Source organism: Geosmithia morbida, assembly GCF_012550715.1.
Source record: "Geosmithia morbida isolate 1262 chromosome Unknown scaffold_8, whole genome shotgun sequence".
Taxonomy (NCBI): Eukaryota; Fungi; Ascomycota; class Sordariomycetes; order Hypocreales; family Bionectriaceae; genus Geosmithia; species Geosmithia morbida.
In genome coordinates this window covers 298443-316772 of record NW_023336195.1, presented here as the reverse complement: position 1 = coordinate 316772, position 18330 = coordinate 298443, and the positions used below count along the sequence as shown (strand labels likewise).

At 52.6% G+C, this 18330-nt stretch overlaps 6 protein-coding genes across 6 annotated transcripts; 5 read left to right on the top strand and 1 right to left on the bottom strand.

Moving 5' to 3' along the window:
* Nucleotides 1–128: 128 nt before the first annotated feature.
* Nucleotides 129–1480, top strand: GMORB2_7331 (Taurine catabolism dioxygenase TauD, TfdA family; the record flags this gene model as incomplete). Its single annotated transcript, XM_035469296.1, has 3 exons — nucleotides 129–348; nucleotides 432–1235; nucleotides 1311–1480. The coding sequence occupies 3 exons, from the start codon at nucleotides 129–131 to the stop codon at nucleotides 1478–1480; spliced, it is 1194 nt and encodes a 397-aa protein (XP_035320991.1).
* Nucleotides 1481–2037: 557 nt separating this feature from the next.
* On the top strand, nucleotides 2038–2728 carry GMORB2_7330 (D-amino-acid N-acetyltransferase; the record flags this gene model as incomplete). The annotated part of the gene is made up of 3 exons (XM_035469295.1): nucleotides 2038–2046; nucleotides 2128–2188; nucleotides 2247–2728. The coding sequence occupies 3 exons, from the start codon at nucleotides 2038–2040 to the stop codon at nucleotides 2726–2728; spliced, it is 552 nt and encodes a 183-aa protein (XP_035320990.1).
* A 2151-nt stretch (nucleotides 2729–4879) lies between these two features.
* GMORB2_7329 (3-oxoacyl-[acyl-carrier protein] reductase) lies at nucleotides 4880–7733 on the top strand (the record flags this gene model as incomplete). The annotated part of the gene is made up of 7 exons (XM_035469294.1): nucleotides 4880–4940; nucleotides 5078–5120; nucleotides 5188–6205; nucleotides 6272–6459; nucleotides 6521–6575; nucleotides 6773–6944; nucleotides 7024–7733. 7 exons carry the CDS (start codon nucleotides 4880–4882, stop codon nucleotides 7731–7733), a joined length of 2247 nt encoding a protein of 748 aa, XP_035320989.1.
* Nucleotides 7734–7865: 132 nt separating this feature from the next.
* Nucleotides 7866–8686, bottom strand: GMORB2_7328 (dolichol-phosphate mannosyltransferase; the record flags this gene model as incomplete). The annotated part of the gene is made up of 2 exons (XM_035469293.1): nucleotides 7866–8484; nucleotides 8583–8686. The coding sequence occupies 2 exons, from the start codon at nucleotides 8684–8686 to the stop codon at nucleotides 7866–7868; spliced, it is 723 nt and encodes a 240-aa protein (XP_035320988.1).
* Nucleotides 8687–9730: 1044 nt separating this feature from the next.
* Nucleotides 9731–10604, top strand: GMORB2_7327 (uncharacterized protein; the record flags this gene model as incomplete). The annotated part of the gene is made up of 2 exons (XM_035469292.1): nucleotides 9731–9752; nucleotides 9892–10604. 2 exons carry the CDS (start codon nucleotides 9731–9733, stop codon nucleotides 10602–10604), a joined length of 735 nt encoding a protein of 244 aa, XP_035320987.1.
* A 3131-nt stretch (nucleotides 10605–13735) lies between these two features.
* Nucleotides 13736–16933, top strand: GMORB2_7326 (calcium permeable stress-gated cation channel; the record flags this gene model as incomplete). The annotated part of the gene is made up of 2 exons (XM_035469291.1): nucleotides 13736–13840; nucleotides 13949–16933. The coding sequence occupies 2 exons, from the start codon at nucleotides 13736–13738 to the stop codon at nucleotides 16931–16933; spliced, it is 3090 nt and encodes a 1029-aa protein (XP_035320986.1).
* Nucleotides 16934–18330: the final 1397 nt, after the last annotated feature.

The window sequence follows — 18330 nt, the reverse complement described above, 5'->3', positions numbered from 1 at the left end:
ATTAAGGCAGTATAAGACGAGGAGTGCATCCTGTAAAGCTGTCAACTCGAATCTGAACCCTCAAAGTCAGAAAAACTTCGTGATTAAGAGTCTGCTTATATAAAAAGTTAGCTCCAATATTCTTCATCATGGCGCCCGCTGCTGTTGAATCTGCCACTGGGGCATCCGTAACCTCCCTCCCCATCATCAAGGGCGGTAGCTCTGCTGCGAAGCTTTCTGGGGTGCTCGACCAGTACGAGGCTTTTGACGTGACGCCGACCATCGGCCGCGAATTTCCCAAGGCCAACCTGGCCGAGTGGCTGAACGCCCCCAACTCAGATGAGCTCATCAGGGAGCTTGCCATCACGAGTGAGTAGTGAATGGACTTGCGCGCGCATGGAAAGACTGTTGTTGGAGACGGCGTCGGGGCTATGGTTGCTAAAACATTACAGTTTCGCAACGCGGTGTCGTTTTCTTCCGTGCTCAGGATGACTTGACCAACGAACTCCAGAAGAAGCTCATCATCAGACTTGGTGAATTGAGTGGACGCCCCCAGTCTTCCGGGCTCCATGTTCACCCCGTCCTAAACTCGGAGCGTGAAGATGGTGGTGACGACCTGGAGATCAGCACCATCAGCTCCAAGCAGTACAAGAGGCTTTACCATAACACGAGTGACGATGGAGTAGTCAAGAGGAGACCGGATACCGAGCTGTGGCACTCGGACATTGCCTTCGAGCCTGTACCCGCCGATTACACGTCTCTGAGGGTCGTCGAGTTCCCCCCCACGGGAGGCGGTGAGTTCAACCTGCCCACATACAGCCTGCCAAAGGACTCTGTATATCCCAAGCAAGGCGCGATCGTAGAGCTAACCATGGGTTGCGCAGACACTCTTTGGGCTTCTGGTTATGAGCTGTATGACCGTCTGAGCCCAGCCTACCAGAAGTTCCTCGAGTCCCTGACGGCCACGTTTGCCCAGCCATTCTTTGAGAAGATGGCCAAGGACAAGGGCTTCCAGCTCCATTCGAAGCCCCGCGGCTCACCCGAAAATGTGGGAGAGAAGCTCAAGGCTATCCATCCCGTGATCCGTACCAACCCTGTCACCGGTTGGAAGAGCATCTTCCCCGTTGGAGCCCACGTCTCGCACATCAACAATGTGACATCCGAGGAGAGCCAGAACCTGCTCAAGTGGTTCTACAGCCTCGTCCAGGACCACTCTGTCCAGGTTCGGCTGAGGTGGCAGAATGCTAACGACATTGGTAAGTTGTGCTTCCACTCTAGGCCTGTGCGTCTGTAAATTGAGGACTTACTGGCTAACCTGGCCCTATGTAAAGCCATCTGGGACAACCGCAGCACATTCCACACTGCTACATATGACTACTACTCGCTCGGTGACAGATTTGGCGTACGTGTCGTCGGTGTCGGCGAACGTCCGTTCTTCGACCCGCAGAGCAAGTCCCGCACAGAGGACCTCGTGGAGCAGGAGAGGAAGTCTCAGTCGTAGAGGGGGAGCATAGTATAATAATAGGTGTGCGTGCGGAGAAGCAACATGACGAAATCCGGCAAAACAAAAGTGCACTTTTTATGACGATGATGATGATGAGAATAATAATGACTCATAATTTCGGATATGGGAAGAAATGGTCTCTTGTCTAGTGTTCAAGGGAAGGAGCAGGCTGCAGAAGCCACGCCACTTTCCTGTTGGGGATGTGCGACGTTGGTACGGAGTGTCTAAGACACCTGCGTTCTTCAACAAGGCGCCAGAAACAGCAATTTGTTATATACGACCGACCTTCTGATGGCGACGACGATGAGGAAGACAAAGTAAGCTCTCAAATAATGTGCAAACGATTGTGTTGTTCTTAAGTAGCAGATACCGAGGTTGGTGTGCATTGTATATAAGTGTATGCAAGTGCACGCGTATAATGGAGGAATGTGTATTATGCCGCGCAACTTCTCAAAGAATTCAAGAAGAAGCAAACTATGGGGTAACCTAAACCCTACCACTCCTCCGACTAAGAGAAGGAATTGATCGAGAGCTGCAATTGCGATACAAAAATCATGACTGTGGTACTCTCAAAGATGACTCCACGACCAAGGTATTACAGCATTTGCTGGCGTCGAACCCCTCTCTCAAAGCTGACAAATGAGCCACGGTCCCAAGCCTCGGCTGATAACAACACGGAGATGAACAAAGTCGCCATTGTGCTGCGTCGGGAACAGGCTTCTCAATCCGAAATCCGCAGAGTCGAAAGCATCTACATCCGCAGACACCAATTATACCAAACTCGGAGCAGCAGACATGCCAATCACAACCCGCTTCATCACTGCAGACGACGAGCCCAAGTGGCGTCACTACTGGACCGCCTATAACGAATGGTACAAGCGAGACTTGCCCGAGGACGTCACGACTGGCACGTTTGCGCGCTTCCTCGATGACAAAGTGCAGATGTACTGCGCTGTGGCTGAGGACGAGAACAAGCAAGCCATCGGCTTCGTCACCTGGTTCCCCCATCTGTCGACAGCGTCCCTTACCCCGACTGTGTACCTCAACGATCTATTTGTCGACCCGGTTGTCCGGGGCGAAGGAGCGGGAGGGAAGCTCATAGACTTTGTGTACGAGCATGCGAAGACGGAGCTGGGTGCCAAGTCCGTGTACTGGCATACGCAGCACTTCAATCATAGTGCTCAGCTGCTCTATGTCAAGAAGGCGGATAAGAGTGACTTTGTGCACTATAAAAAGATCTTGTGAGGGACAGAGACAGAGACTTTCGGGTACCTACTGTAAGTCCATGTAGGAAAGGACGGTGACAGAAAAAGAGCACAGGTTTTTCATTGGATGAAGTGGTCGCTGCCCCTACTGGTAATATGTTACCTGTCGTATACATCTGATACATAAACTGCTGTTCCTGTTCGTTCCTGTCCTGTCATATACCTCCCGCGCATTCCTGAGTTCGTTTCCTATACATGATAGACCCAGAACCCTCAAATTTCAAATACCCATGTGTCTGCAGCACGGCCCCCCCAAGTGGCAGTCAGAGTCGGGGTTATGCTTGACCTTTTCAGGAGGGCATTCACCTCCGCACTTGGGATACGGCGTCTTTTTGGGCATGGAGCAGCCACAGGAATAGAAGACGGTCCAAGAGAAACACATGGTAGGCAAGGGTGTATAGTGCAAGTCTGTCTACCGCCTGGTGTCAGCTAGGAAGGGGAGAATGTCTATGCATGAAGATGAGACTATAGAGGTTCACTCACAGAGGCTCAAAGGGGTAGGTGGATGTCTCGTGTGCTGTTCGAGGTTAAAGACTTGATGCTTAATGATTCATGCTTGACAGTTGCTGTTATCACTGTTCCTTTTTTTTTTCCATCGTGTGCCTTAGACTCTGATGATTACGACCTTTATATACCTCGTCGATACACCGCAGAGCCTCAACATGGACTAGAATCCAACTCTCTTCCAAGTCGTCGACATCCCTCGCCTATTCACCCGCCCGAGGATTTTTGCTTCTCCCTCCTTATTCATCCTCTTCCTCATGGTTCCCCCCATTTTTGGAGACTCCTACGTCACAAGTCCTCCTCTGCCATCCTAGACTGGTCTAGGCAATTTCTTTTCTTTTTATTCGAAGCGGTAAGGATTCGCAGAGCGCGTGGTTGCCCAAAGGAACACAAGACTTGGGCAAATCGCCGGATAATGTGTCTGGCAACCGGCCTATCCTGGAGGCCATGATGGTGTGTACATATGGTAGGGATGCTAAGCGACCAAAGATGGCCTGACGAAAGGAAGAAGAAGAACATGCGAAGGAGTCACCATCCCTTCTTCCTCTGATCCTCCTCCTCTCTATTCCACCACGATGCCACCTTTTGGAATATCATCGCTGGACATACCTGATATCGCGACTCCGAAGAAGGGATTGTGTCGTCGCTGTGGCCAGTGTGCCGCGCCCAAAAGTAGCCTGGCGGCCAATGGGCATCAACCACATCATACACCAGAAATGAGTATCTGGTGACCATGTCTGTATATCAGAGATGTAGAATGAGGTATATTGCTGTACAACCTTTGCACGTTTTACTCCCCGATGGGACGGTTCAACCTTGTACCCCCCCCCTCCACAATCTTGAAGTCGCGGTTAGGGATCCGCATCCGCACTTCTCCTCTATTCGCTCGGGATGAAGGGGGAGAGGGGGTGTTCTTGTACTGATGCCACACAGACATGGAAGACCCTGTCTGCCGCTGCTGTGAACCGCTGTCACCCGACTATTTCCGTGCATTATCAATTCTGCCCTCCCAGTAGTTGGGTGTATTCGTAGACGGGCGACGGAAGGTATGCTTGAAAGAGGTGTGTGAAAGATGCATGCATGCATGCATGCATGAAGGCGCATCTTTCCCATGCTTCGACTTGGAGAAGAAACGGTCATGCTAGCATCTTGGCGCTGCTTCTGGAGAACTGCAGACCAAGCGGGTTCTATATAATTGATTGTCCTTTGTAAAAGGCAAGTCACAAGTTTGGGGGGCGGAGGAGGGGGGCTTTGTACATGTTTTTGATTTATTCCATCACTTACATGAGGTCGGTTTCTTACGCAGAATTGGCGTCGAATAGCCGCTCCCATATTTTGAATTCCTTTCTTTTCTCTATCGTTGGTCCCTGTTACCTTCTTATACCATATATAGATTTGAGGATTATCTGAGTCCAATTTACACCTTGTATCAGGATATAGACACTGTACACTGTGTGACGTACGCATATTGACTAGTACCTTCACAGTGCATACATATGCACGTATAAAATATATACACACTGAATCGTATACGCCCAAAATAGGCCAAACACAGACCTTCGCTCTCATTCCCCCCATTCGCAACAACAAATGAGAGGAGCCACGGCTAAGAACAAGATTATCCATCATGAGTGAACCGCAGAGGACATCCAGTAAAGGCCACACCCGGAACAAGTCATCAACAAAGAGTGCGTCTCCCCCCACCCTCTCGTTTTGTCTTCTTCACCGGTTCTTATCTGGCTGTCATGACGCAATCCCCTCAATCTAAAACTCCCTCCGTTGCATCATGTTGGATGACACCTGTTCATGGCTAACCTTCCGCCAGCCCGACCACGATCCTCCACAAAGGGACCCTTGGACGTAGACGAGTAAGTCTCTTTCTCTCAGATCGTCCAACCGGAAAACACCCTGCTTACCACCCACTGCCACGTTCAGCACCCCTCTGTCATCACCAAAGTCGCCAGCCCAACGCAGCCCGAGCACGGGACAGCCCCGACGACCAGACCCGCTGTCATTGAGGTCGCGGACGAGCTCTCCCGCTGTTACCGCAGCAAGCGAGAGGCGCTCAGGTGCTGGTGGTGCCAAGGACTTTTCCTTCCTGATCAAGCCAGAGATCTACCACCCCCTAACACCGCTCAACGTGCCTCTCGCCTTTCGCAACTCACCCAAGCAGCCCGATCCGGACACACCGCTGGATGAGCTGATTTCCCGCGGCCATTTCCGCGCCGCGGCCATCGCCGCCGTCCAGGAGCTCACAGGCTCCAAGGGCCAGGTGGACCCGCGTGACCACGCGCGCATCTTCTCCCTCCTGTACACACGCCTGGCTTGCCTCACTCTTATCGACGCCACGTCCCTGGCCGCCCAGGAGGTCAAGGCCCTCGAGGACCCGAGCAATGCGCGGCTTTACGTCGACGAGTCTACGGGGGAGCATCTCATCCCCTGGGACCTACGCGTGCTCATCGTCCGGCTGCAGGCCCTGGGGTTCAACGATGCGCGTAGGGCCGTCATGAGCTACCACGACCTCGGGAGGGAGGCACGCATCCGTATCTCGCGAGCTGCGGCCGACCACGACAGTACGGCGCGCGAGCTGTGGAAGGCCAGGCTGCACGATCTGGGAATCAAGGTCGCCGGTGCGCTCATCGAGATGGACGACGTCTCGGGTGCGGCGAGCCATTTGGCCAACCTGCGCGATAAGGGCGACGGTACTCTGAGTTTATCAAAGGCTTTGCTGTGGATCCATCTGGGAGACGTGGACAGGGCAAGGAGCCTATGTGCCAGTGCAGGGGGTGGAAGTATACCTGACAGAGTCATATCTGCTCTGTGTGATATGGCTGATGCCTCGTATGAGGCTGCTGCCGAGACGTGGCAGGGGCTCAGGAAGGATGTGCCGGACGATGAAATGGTGGGCATCAATGCCGCCGTCTGTCTTTTATACCTGGGAAAGATTCAAGAGGTATGCTCTCTGTTCCCAAGTTCTCTGCGCGGTGTCGATTATTTCATTTCACTAACTGGTCTACAGGGCCGGGATATTCTAGAAGAACTCGTTGAGTCTGGGGCATCGTCGCACACACTCCTGTTCAACCTGTCCACCATGTACGAGCTCTGCACTGAGAGAAATCGCGGTCTCAAGATGAGGTTGGCGGAGCAGGTGTCACGGATGGATGAGTCATCGCGGGGCTGGGAGAAGACGACGTCAGACTTCAAGCTGTAGGATTGGACCGGTTTATCAAGCATGCCATTCTTCAAATTATACTCTCCCAGTACTTAGTTTGCCCAATACGTTTCCTACAAAGACGGACCGCGGCATGATCCCCTCCTCGGAGGTGAGTTACCCCACATACGCGGAAAGCGGAAGCGGCGGGGTAGTGAGTAGAGGGACCTCGGCACGCAATCAGCAAGACTATATAAAACGATTGATGTTGTTCTAACCATTCTTCTTGTTGTTACTGCTGTTGTCATTTCCTTCCAAGTATTCTGAAATACTTCCTCTTGTAATTCTCAATCGTAAACCCTACCAAAGCCTACCATGTCAGACCGTGTGTCCCAAATCGCCGGCCACCTCAACTACCCCAAGGGTCTACTAGACGGCCAAGTAGCCATCATAACGGGCAGCGGGCAAGGTATCGGGGCAGAAGCCGCGAGACTATTTGCCAATGAGGGGGCAAAGGTAGTTGTAGCCGACATTGACGCCAGTACGTTTCTCTTTTCCTCTCTCTCTCTCTCTCGCAGCCCACACTCCCTGCTCTCGATGGCTACATCTGACAATTGCAGACAAAGGTAATGTGGTAGCCGAGAGCATCAACAAGAGTGGCGGGCAGGCCATCTCGGTCCCCGGAAACGTCTTAGACGACAGCTACTTAGCTACGCTGGTGTCTCGCGCGGCGGACTTTGGCCAGGGCCACATCCACATCATCGTAAACAATGCGGGCTACACGTGGGACGGGGTGATCCACAAGATGACGGACAAGCAGTGGGACAATATTGTGGCCCTGCACTGCACGGCGCCCTTCAAGCTGGTGCGCGCGGCGTCGGCCTATTTCCGCGTCAGGGACGGCGCGCCCCGCAGCATAGTCAACATCTCGTCCACGTCGGGCATACACGGCAACGCCGGCCAGATCAACTACTCGCTCGCCAAGGCCGGGGTGACGGGCCTCACCAAGACCATCGCTAAGGAGTGGGGCCCCGCCTTCGGGGTGCGCTGCAACGCTGTCGCCTTCGGGCACATCCTCACCAGGCTGACGGCCGACAAGGAGGACGGGGCCTTCGTCGCCGGCCCCGACGGCGAGAAGATCGCCCTGGGTATCCCGGCCAAGCAGAAGAGCGGCGAGGTGGGGGATCGCGCCGCTGCGTATGGGGACATTCCACTGCGCAGGGCGGGCTCGGCGACAGAGGCGGCCAGCAGTATTCTTGCTGTGGCGAGTCCACTGTTCTCATACGTCACTGGACAGACCATCATGGTGACAGGTGGGAGGAATATGTGAACTTGGCAGGGATAATGCGCAATGAAATAATAGTAGTAATAATATTGTTGCTACCACTATATTCTTCTCTCTTTGTATTACAACGCTCCCTCTTACCCTTTTTTTCCTTTTTCCTTTTTTGTGCCTTTGGGCTCATACCTTGAGCCACAGGTTAAACACCCCATTCGCGTAAGCGACAATCTCATCGCCGCCGAGCTTGCTCTCGCCGTACAGCCTGTCGACAAAGGAGATGGGGACCTCGGCGACGGAGCAACCCATGGCCTTTGCACGCACAATCATCTCCATCTGGAAGGAGTACCCCTTGGACGTCGTGCTCAGTATGACCTTTTCGAGGACTGGCTTCTTGTAGAGGCGGAAGCTGCCGGTGACGTCACTGACTCCAGGGCGTAGCACCGTGTCGGCGAACAGGTTGGCGCCCCTGGAGACGAACTTGCGCTTTAGGTCCCAGCCGAAGACACCGCCGTCGCCGGCGTACCGCGTTCCCGTGACGATGTCGTAGTCAGCCTCGCGCTGCTTGGCCACCATGCGCGGGATGAATTTGGGGTGGTGGCTGAAGTCGGCGTCCATGATGATGACAAAGTTGCCCGTGGTGAACTGCAGGCCATGAACGTACGCCGTACCCAGCCCCAGCTTGCCCGCCCGAGGCTTCAGAACGATGTTGGGGCTGTAGGCGTTGATGAGCTGCTTGGCAACCTCTTGCGTGCCGTCGGGCGATCCGTCGTCGACAATGATGAGTTCCCAGTCTAGGTTGCTGCGGGGGGAGGGGGGTAGCCAACCAGTCAGTCAGTCAGTATACTCGGAAAGGCGTATATGAGACGTTAAAAAAAGAGAAGAGAAGAAAAAGCATACGCTTCCGTAAAGGTGCGGTGCAGGAGCCACGCCATTATAGGCAGGTTCTTGCGCTCATTGTACGTGGGCAGGATCACCGAGTACTTGTCCTTGGTCTCAGCCATGATTCGAGGTTCCGGCGTGAAGTGTATGATATATCGAATCTGATTGGTGGTATTGTCAGGATGTGTTGATGATCGTTAGGGCAGAATTGTAAAGGAACGTGTCGAGTTGGGGCTGATCGCGTCTAACAATTGTGATCGCGTCAACTTGAAGCTGTCCTCAAGTGCGTAGGTTTAAGGGGGGGGGGGGGCTTTGAGGGTGCAGATGGATGACTCAGCAGCCCCTGAGCTATGTGCGGGTGGGTGCGGCTCACAGCACTGCCAGCCTTGCGTATACAAAATATCGTGAAATTCTAGAAAAAAACTTGCCAATATCTATCTAAAATTTGTTTTTCTATTTACCCTTACTTTTTTGATTTGTTTTAATGCCTACTCCCCTCGGTGTGTTGAGTGTCTTTCTATGGTAGAGGTATAACCAATAATGGTAGAGATCTACTTCCCCGCCAATATACTGATAGCTACCAGGGTCTAATTTTCACACTGTACGTTTACCCGAGCCTACACCAGGTATACAGTGTTAACAAGTTTCTCCACGACCAACTTCCATCTCTACTATCGGCCATCGTACATCTTTGGTATTATTGCTATCCGTATTCCGTACTCCGTACCACCACCACCTCCAATACGTATATACATGTACTCTGAACCGGAAGTTGACAGATGTTATGGATCCCTGGTATTTCTCTGCAAACGGTAAACTCGGTTCATCGTAGACCGGAGTGTTCCATTGCGCAACTTGATGATGCGACTGTCACGCCCTCTAGTGGAACCACCACCACCACACACAGTGACATTCACACACGCAATCAATTGCCCTCCCCGCCTCCTCCAGTTCTATGATTCCCTAGATGCACTTTCACACTTTCACACTTTCACATAACCTCATACTCATACACAGCCAATATTAGGGATCCTTTCCTCTCCATCTCCTCCTTGCTTATCATCAGACGCTCAAATAATCCAATTGTCTCTTTTGCTGTGCGCTTTCCAACACCAATCGACCTCACCTGCGAGCACGCATCGCATACGCACCCTTACGTCATTGCCATGTCCATCGCAGCAGACACCGGTAAGGCCATAGCTACAATTGATGCGCACAACCCCTTCATAGAGGAGAACGAAGAGATATAGATGGAGATATTTATATACGACAGAAAGAGATGGATGACGACGACTTTCAAACTACTATTGGGACTGACGAACCAAAGTAGCCGCCGCGCCGGTCCCTACGGATGGTCCGGGGGACACAACGACATCTCAAATCAGCGCCGACGCTCCCTCGGCGGCCGAGACGAAGAGCAATGGCGTCGATGCCGCTGATACCGATGGTGATAAGTATGCCAAACAGGCCGACGACGATTCGTCGCAGCCCAAACATGTCATCGTCCCTAAGCCCGTCGAGGTCAACTCGGTCCCCGAGACGCCCGTAAACGCACAGACGCCCGCGGGAGGCACACCGCGGCTGGAGCTCCAGACGACGGCGACGGAGCAGGATGACCCCGATGGCAAGGAAGACAACCGCGACGAAAACGCTTTTCTAAAAGACGATGACGACGACGAAGAGGGCAAGGAACAGCCCGCGACCACTGCTAATACCGACGCTGACGCTGCTGTTGCTGCTGCCCCTGCCCCTGCCCCTGCCCCTGCGACCACCAACGGGAAGCGCAAGGCTGAAGACGAAGAGACAGAGGCCAATGGAAACGGTCAGGAGACCAAGACTGAAAAGGAACAGAAGAATGAGCGACCGGACAAGAAGAGCAAAGTGACGGACACAATTTCCGAAAAGGTGTCCGGGGTTAAAGAAAAGGTCGAATCCAAGATTGGTGGTGGGAGATCTAAAAAGGCCAAGGCGCCACCGGCGGTCGGTAGGACGGAGCGCAAGACTCGCAGTCAGGGACCCGTTGAGCAGACGGCGCAGTAGGATATATTCTAGTCAAGGTATTTTCTTTCTTGTTCTTTTTTTCCCCCTTTCATTTCCTTTCATTTTCTTGTCTTCTTCTTCTTAATCTACCCGTCTTCGTCTTTTTATTGTTCGTCTTTGAAATCGTTTTAACCATCCATGAATGTTGTCTCCCAGAGAAACGAAAAGGCGGAATACGGTACGGTACATAGTCGTTCCCTTCCAGGTCAAAGGTACTGCTAGTGAGAACAAGACAATAAGCTACCAAAATGGCGTCATCAATTGATGCTACTACTCCTTTTTTCTAAAACGACACGGACAGGCAGATGATCTATCCGATGTGGTTATTACTTGCTCAAGTGCGCATTGTTAATCTCTATCTGTTACATGTAACACTCATACGTCGTATTACCAGTCCGTATCTTCTCCGCAAATTACCGAGGACAGTCACAAGGGGGTAATCAACAATAAACATGAAGGGGTGGAGGTGGAGGAGTGAAAAAGGCTTAAGCCTTGGTCCATCTCTCCTCTGCTGCTTACTTTTTACGGGGGTAATTGATTGCTGGTCCGAAGGAATACGTGGTCCTAGGACCTAATACATAGTGCAAGCAGTATCAGTACCCTTTTTACAGAGAAGAACAGGTCATTCACTCCTACTCATGCGGTTCTAGCCTCCTAGGGGGGTCTACGCGTCGATTTCTGGTGGTATGTCGGGACTGGCATGGTGAGACCATGGTTCGGAGTTTATCAAGAATCTAGACAACATTCAAGTGGCGGTTATGTGGAGAAGTTGGAAGTTCGGCGACACGTACAAGTAAGACTGTACTCGTCCCTGCATTCGTAGACTACTTCTACTAGTAGTACTTAGTAATGCTTAGTTAGTATAGATGGTAATACAAGGTACCGTCCCATGGCACCGTGATACTGAGACCTGTGCTTCAATCTATCAATGCACTCTGACGAACAATGGAGGAGGAAGACAATGACTTCTCAAAGAGGAGATCGGACGGTTTCCAAGACACGTTCTGGTACGCATACTGATAGCAGGGCTGTAGAGAAACGAGACAGGCGCGGTTGCGTTCCCCACCGTTCTCGAATGCGGGATGACGAGTTCCCCGTTTCAACTTTGCTGTTGTTTGCGGTCCCAAGCTGTTGTACTTTGTAATATCCGTAGAAACTACCAGAAAACCAGAGCATATTGGCAGCAGCAGCAGTAAGTGTATTCCTAAGTTGTAACACCGTCTCTTCTGATTGCTCGAGAGTGAAAATACATACAAAGACCGGCATAACACCCCACAACCTTGTGGGAACAAGTTAGGAATATTACTATTACTAGCAGTATCATTATGTAATGGACTCACACAGCCACTATTACCTATCTCTACTACTAGCAGAGGCACGACGAGTATTGACCTTCCAACCTGCCATCATAGATATAGACGTCCGGTATGACGTCTTTCTTATCAAAAAGTCATCTGCGATGCTTCGTGTAAAAAGAGAGACGATAATTGCGACGAGAATTCGAGCCTCGTATTGTCCACGCCTAAAGTCTGTCTAGTCGGTGCATACCAGACAGGGGGGGGAGGATGATTTTCAGGGAAGGACATTTAGGCCAGTAATACGTTACTATCAGCCCCTAAAAGTGCGCTGTACGTTGGCCCTTTTGGGGGGGGAGGGAGAGGGGCAGGGTAAAAATAGAATATAGGGTCTACTGGTAGGTCTGGTCGGTCTCCACCGATACATAGAAAGCAGATAATATACATGACTATACTTTGACACTATGGAGGATATACACCTTATACAAAGTCTCCATCAGTATCTCTTAGCATAGACATATACCCCTCAAGCATGCGGCTCTCCCGGGTCCCTAGTAGCCAATCATTTGATCAATGGCGCTTGCCGAACGGGCCCAACGTCGACTAGCACCGGTAGCACCTGCCAAGTCCCCTGCTTGCTACCTGCCTGCTTGGGTCTTGAGCCTTGGTACGAAGTACTGCTCACCTGCTTTGTCTCTTTGTACCTGGTCAACGCTGTGCGGATATTAAAATCCTTCGTACTTGTCTAGACATCAACAGCCTTTTGAACCTACTATTCAAATGATGGAACATAATTCTCGGCAATAATCCTCCGTCATCCTATCATCTACGGATACCCGTATACTCCGTATATATATGTGTTTTGCTGGAAAAGTGCAATACGTCCTTGCTTTTCTTTCGACCAAAGAAAATAATAGACGGAAGAAACCATCGAAAGTAGAAAAGACAAGGGAAGGCACCACCGACCCTCTTTCCTCCCCCCAAAACGACCCACCCCCATTCATGTGACGAATCGCAGCTCCTGACTTTGGCATTCAATTCTTTTGTCTCCTCCCTCTCTGTCTCTCTCCATATTCTCTGTACTTTATTTTGTCGTTGTACTTACTTGTCTTTTGTAATCTGTACTTTGCTCTTGTACTCCGTACTGCGATGCTCGTTTGTCGGGGTTTCCTTCATGCACGAATCACCGTTCAATCCTTCCCTCCCATCATCGTCTCTTCTTTCTCTTCTTCATCTCTCTTCCTTTCTTCTTGTCTTCCTTTCAGATACCCGCCTCGTCGTTTCTATCCAATTTTTGACAGGCCTCTATACAACAGACTCTTCCTCTTCCTCTTGACTCGACCGCGCCCCACGAGGCCCCCCATTCTGCCCATCGTTTGTTTCACCCCCCCCCAAATCGTCATCATTCTTTACGGAATACTCGTATTCAACTCATCCCCTGTTCTTCTCTCCCTATTCTCTCCGCCCATTCTCTCCGATTCTTTTGTTTTTCTTTTTCTCTCCGGATTTTCATACCGCCTTAAAAAAAATCCATTCTACACACCTACAACTCTGTACAATCTAAATCATCATCGACCTTATCACGCACATGTTGCAACCGACAGTCTAATCGCCTGCCCGCCGTCGATCCCCTGAAACTAGGACGACGTGGGGCCCTTGTGCCCGTGGCAAACCCTCGATAACCGCCTCCCCTCGGTATTAATCGATTCCTTTTCGCCTCCGACGCATGAGACCGCCTGCCGTGTTTTCCTCCTCCCACGCTCATCTGCTCCTTCGCTTGCTCCCTCTCGTACCTGGGCCTAGCCTAGTCTAGCCCGACCATATCCCTTCAACACCATGACTGTGGATGCTGCTTCAGCCTCGGTGCTGCTCGATCCTAGGGAAGGTATCGATGCTGGCAAGAAACTTCTCAACCTGCTTAAGAACCCCTTTGCGGACCAGGTAAGACAATGGAAAATACATTTTACTACGTCTTTGCTGCTTCCTTACTGTTTGTCATGATGTTTTAGTCTGGTGGAAACACCGATACTGACAGATCGCTCTCCATAGCTTGCCGGCGCGTCGCTTCTTTCTGCCCTCATCACTTCACTCAGCTTTACCGTCCTCGCGACGGTCTTCTTCTCCCTCCTACGACCCCATCACCAAGCATTATACGCTCCAAAGCTCAAACATGCCGACGAGAAGCATGCTCCGCCCCCCATAGGCAAGTCGCCGTGGGCCTGGCTCAACCCCTTGTGGAGCACTAGCGAGGAGGACCTCATCACCCAGATCGGAATGGACGCAACCGTCTTCCTCCGCTTCGTCCGCATGTGTCGCAACATCTTCCTCATCCTCTCCCTCATCTACGTCTGCGTCATCGTTCCCGTCAACATAACCCACTACAGCAAAGACGTCGCCCCCAAGGATACAAACTGGTTCAGCACAATCACCCCTGAGTACGTCTGGGGCAAGGCCAACTGGGCCCAGGTCGTTGTCTCCTGGCTCATGGACCTCTCCATCGTCCTCGTCCTCTGGTGGAACTACCGCAAGATCACCAAGCTTCGCCGTGCCTACTTTGAGAGCGATGAGTACCAGGACAGCCTGCACGCTCGAACCCTCATGCTCTGGGACATCCCCCGCCAGATGCGCTCCGACGAGGGCATTGCCAGGATAATTGACGAGGTCGTTCCCAACTCGTCATTTGCCCGCACCGTTGTCGCCAGAGACGTCAAGGACCTGCCCCGGATCATCAGCGACCACGACCACGCCGTCCGTAAGCTCGAAAAGATACTCGCCAAGTACCTCAAGAACCCCCAGCAGCTGCCCCCCGGCCGTCCCACCTGCAAGCCGTCGAAGAAGGACCGTGCCTACGACACCTACCCCCGCAACCAGCGCGTCGACGCCATCGAGTACTACACCCAGCGCATCCGCTCCCTCGAGCTGGAGATCAAGGAGGCCCGCGCCAATGTCGACAGGCGTGGTATCATGCCCTACGGCTTCGCCAGCTACGACGACATCTCCGAGGCCCACAACATTGCCTATGCCTGTCGCAGCAAGAAGCCTCACAGCACCACTGTCAAGCTCGCTCCCCGACCTAACGACCTCATCTGGACCAACATGCCCCTGTCCAAGGGCGCCCGCAGCCGTAAGTCGTGGCTCAACTTTATGTGGACCACGCTCCTCACTATCCTTTGGATCGCTCCCAACGCCATGATTGCCATCTTCCTCGTCAACCTGAGTAACCTCGGCAACTTCTGGCCCGACTTCCAGAGGTCTCTCTCGGCCAACACCACTGTCTGGGGTATCGTCCAGGGTATTCTCTCACCCTCGGTCATGTCGCTCGTCTACCTGGTCCTGCCCACCATATTCCGACGCCTGGCCATCCGGGCTGGTGACAAGACTAAGACGGGGCGCGAGAGGCACGTTTTGTCCCGCCTCTACAATTTCTTCATCTTCAACAACCTCATCGTCTTCACCCTCTTCAGCGTGATCTGGACCTTTGTCGCCGGTGTCGTCGACAGCACTTCCAAGGGCCGCGATGGCTGGGAGGCCATCAAGAAGCAAGACATCAGCGAGGGTGTCTTCATCTCGCTGTGCCGCAACAGTCTCTTCTGGGTCACCTACCTGCTGCAGCGCCAGCTCGGCGCCGCCGTTGACCTGGCCCAGCTGTACCCCCTGCTCGAGGCTTTCTTCATCAAGAAGTTCTCGAGCCCTACGCCCCGGGAGCTGATTGAGATGACGGCCCCTCCGCCCTTTGAGTACGCCAGTTATTACAATTACTTCCTGTTCTACGCCACCGTCGCCCTCTGCTACGCCAGCATCCAGCCCCTCGTGCTTCCTGCCACGGCTCTGTACTTTGTCATTGACGCATACCTCAAGAAGTATCTCATCCTCTACCGCTTCGTCACCAAGACGGAGTCTGGCGGCGTCTTCTGGCGCGTTCTCTTCAACCGCTTCATCTTTGCCACCGTCCTCTCCAACCTGGTCGTGCTCCTGATCCTGTGGAACCGCGGAGACGGCACAATGTACCAGTTCTACAGTGTCTGCCCCCTGCCTTTCCTCATGATTGGTTTCAAGATCTACTGCCGCAAGGTGTTTGACGCCAAGATCCGCTACTACAGCACCCGCAACGTCGGCAAGCATCCCGAGGCCGGTGCCCAGAAGGAGGACCGGCAGCGAAGCGACCGCCTGGCCAGCCGCTTCGGTCACCCCTCGCTCTACCAGAAACTCATCACCCCCATGGTCCATCAAAAGGCCCAGAACCTGCTGCCCGCCATCTACACAGGTCGCCTGACGGACGGCCGTGATGGCGGTGACGACGAACTGATGAGTGTCAGCGGCTACTCGGATGTCTACGCTATGAAGAACATGAACGGCGGCGGCGGCGGCAGACCGGGCAAGCCGGCCAACAGCAACATGCCGGGCTTCGAGTACGTTTCGGAGTCGCATATGGATTTCGAGTACTACAAGAACCGTGCAGAGTTTGCCGAGGACCACGGCGGCGGCGAGATCTTTGGCCGGCCCGGCGAGATTATACGGACCGACACACCCGGGACGGCGAGCGAGTTTGGTTTTGGATCCCGAGCGGGCACCCCTCTATCTGGAGGTCGGTCCGTGCCGACGCCGTTTTCGCCGGGTGCCGCCGACATGTCGTACCAAGGCGCCCGGGGCGTTCCCAACCGCGGCTTCACGCCACCCGTGCCGCCTCTCGGTAACGTGGACCGGACTTTCAATCACAGCCCCCTATACGCCCAGGACAATGGCAGCACATCGAATCTCGTGTCCAACGCGCAACCGCTGGGTATGGCCCCGCTAGGCGGGGAAAGCCTCGCGCCGTCACGCACTCCGAGCCCCATGGCCCCCATGAACCGGCACCCGACTCCTGTGCGCAGTCACAGCCCCGGACCCTCGGTGGGTGCCATGGGGGGTGGGCCCTCTGGTTACAGCGGCCTAGCACAGGCAGAGTACCCGATTGAGGGGGGGGACGATGCCACGCAGTACAACTATTTCAGGTCGGGTGCACGTGGTGGTAGGCGTCCAGGTGAGGGGCGGTAGACTGCTCTCTTCTCGTCTACAGCTGTCGCCCACGTTTTTGCGTGTCACCTTTTATACCCTATTTTCATATCTGTTCACATGTTTCCATTTTATAACTCTTTATTTAATCTCACCATATGAGAGAAACGAAAAGAATTAAAGGCATGGCGTTTGGGATAGATTGGGTGAGGAAATTCTTCATATTTCTTTTTTTGGCGTTAAAAACGCGATCAGCGGGGTTTCTTTTTCTCTCATTTTTCATTTTTCATTTTGTTTTTGTGACTAAATAATTGCATTTGTCATGAATATACCATTACTAGATCACGCTTTTCTATCTTGGTGAGTGTTGGGATGAGTACAGATCTGTACTCGTATGTGAGAATCACCTGGTGATGAGTGGGTGTCGATGCTGAGCAACCTACTGTCACGCAGTAGGTTGCTGTGAGGCATCCATTGTCGTCTTGTGTGTAATATATGTCTCCTCATACTAATCTATCTGTATTATGAGTCTATAAGTGCTTGCATATTATGTGACGAGCCAATCAAGAGTGTCATGTCCACCAGCGGCGCCATGGTCGCCGGTCCAGCCATGGGCTTCAGCGTCATCAGCGTGCCAGGCTGACTGGTCGTTTCGTCGTCGTGGCAGGACGGGGTTGTTGATGATGACCTGGCAGAGGGTATTGCTTCTGATGCGGAGGGCATGGCTGGACGGTGGATACAGAGTGGGTATTTTATCTGGTAACTTCACACATCACACGCACATGTATGCATGCACCACCAAAGTCTTCCTCGTAGGCAGGCAGTTCCCTGAATCTGACATGTCTCCATGATGATGTAACATGCAGATCATCTCACAAGGAAGGGAGTGACAAAAGGAGGAAGAGGACATCTTGGCTTGGACTCAAAACTGTTCTCATATTGTCATCTAAGCTTGAGTAGATGGGAAAAAAAAAGACAATGATAAAGTTGAGTAAGGATGACGACGGCCAGATACACTCGACCCCTCTGTGCTTCCAAAAGGGCGACAGCATGCGAAGAATTGTAGACGCTGATACGGTGGTCTCTGGCTATGTATAAGGCCTGGGTCGATATGTGTGCGTCTGATGGCTTCCTCCAATGGAAAAAGGAAGGGAGTCTATCTATGAGATTAATTACAGATGCGAGTGTGGGGCAGCAGCTCCTGGCTGCTTAGTCATGCAATTTAGGTGCCACACCTCCATCCCTCTAGGGTAAGCCAAACTGACTCGGTGCTGAGTTAGTGGGGGGGGGGGTCTTCTTCTCCAGCCACACCTGAGCAAGTCCAAGAGTTCCAGGCTCCAGCCTCTGCCACACCGCCACTCGTTCTACCTCACAACCCAATATTAATACTCATACAGGTACGGATACAACTGTGAATTTGATGGTCAGGTCTTAATGAC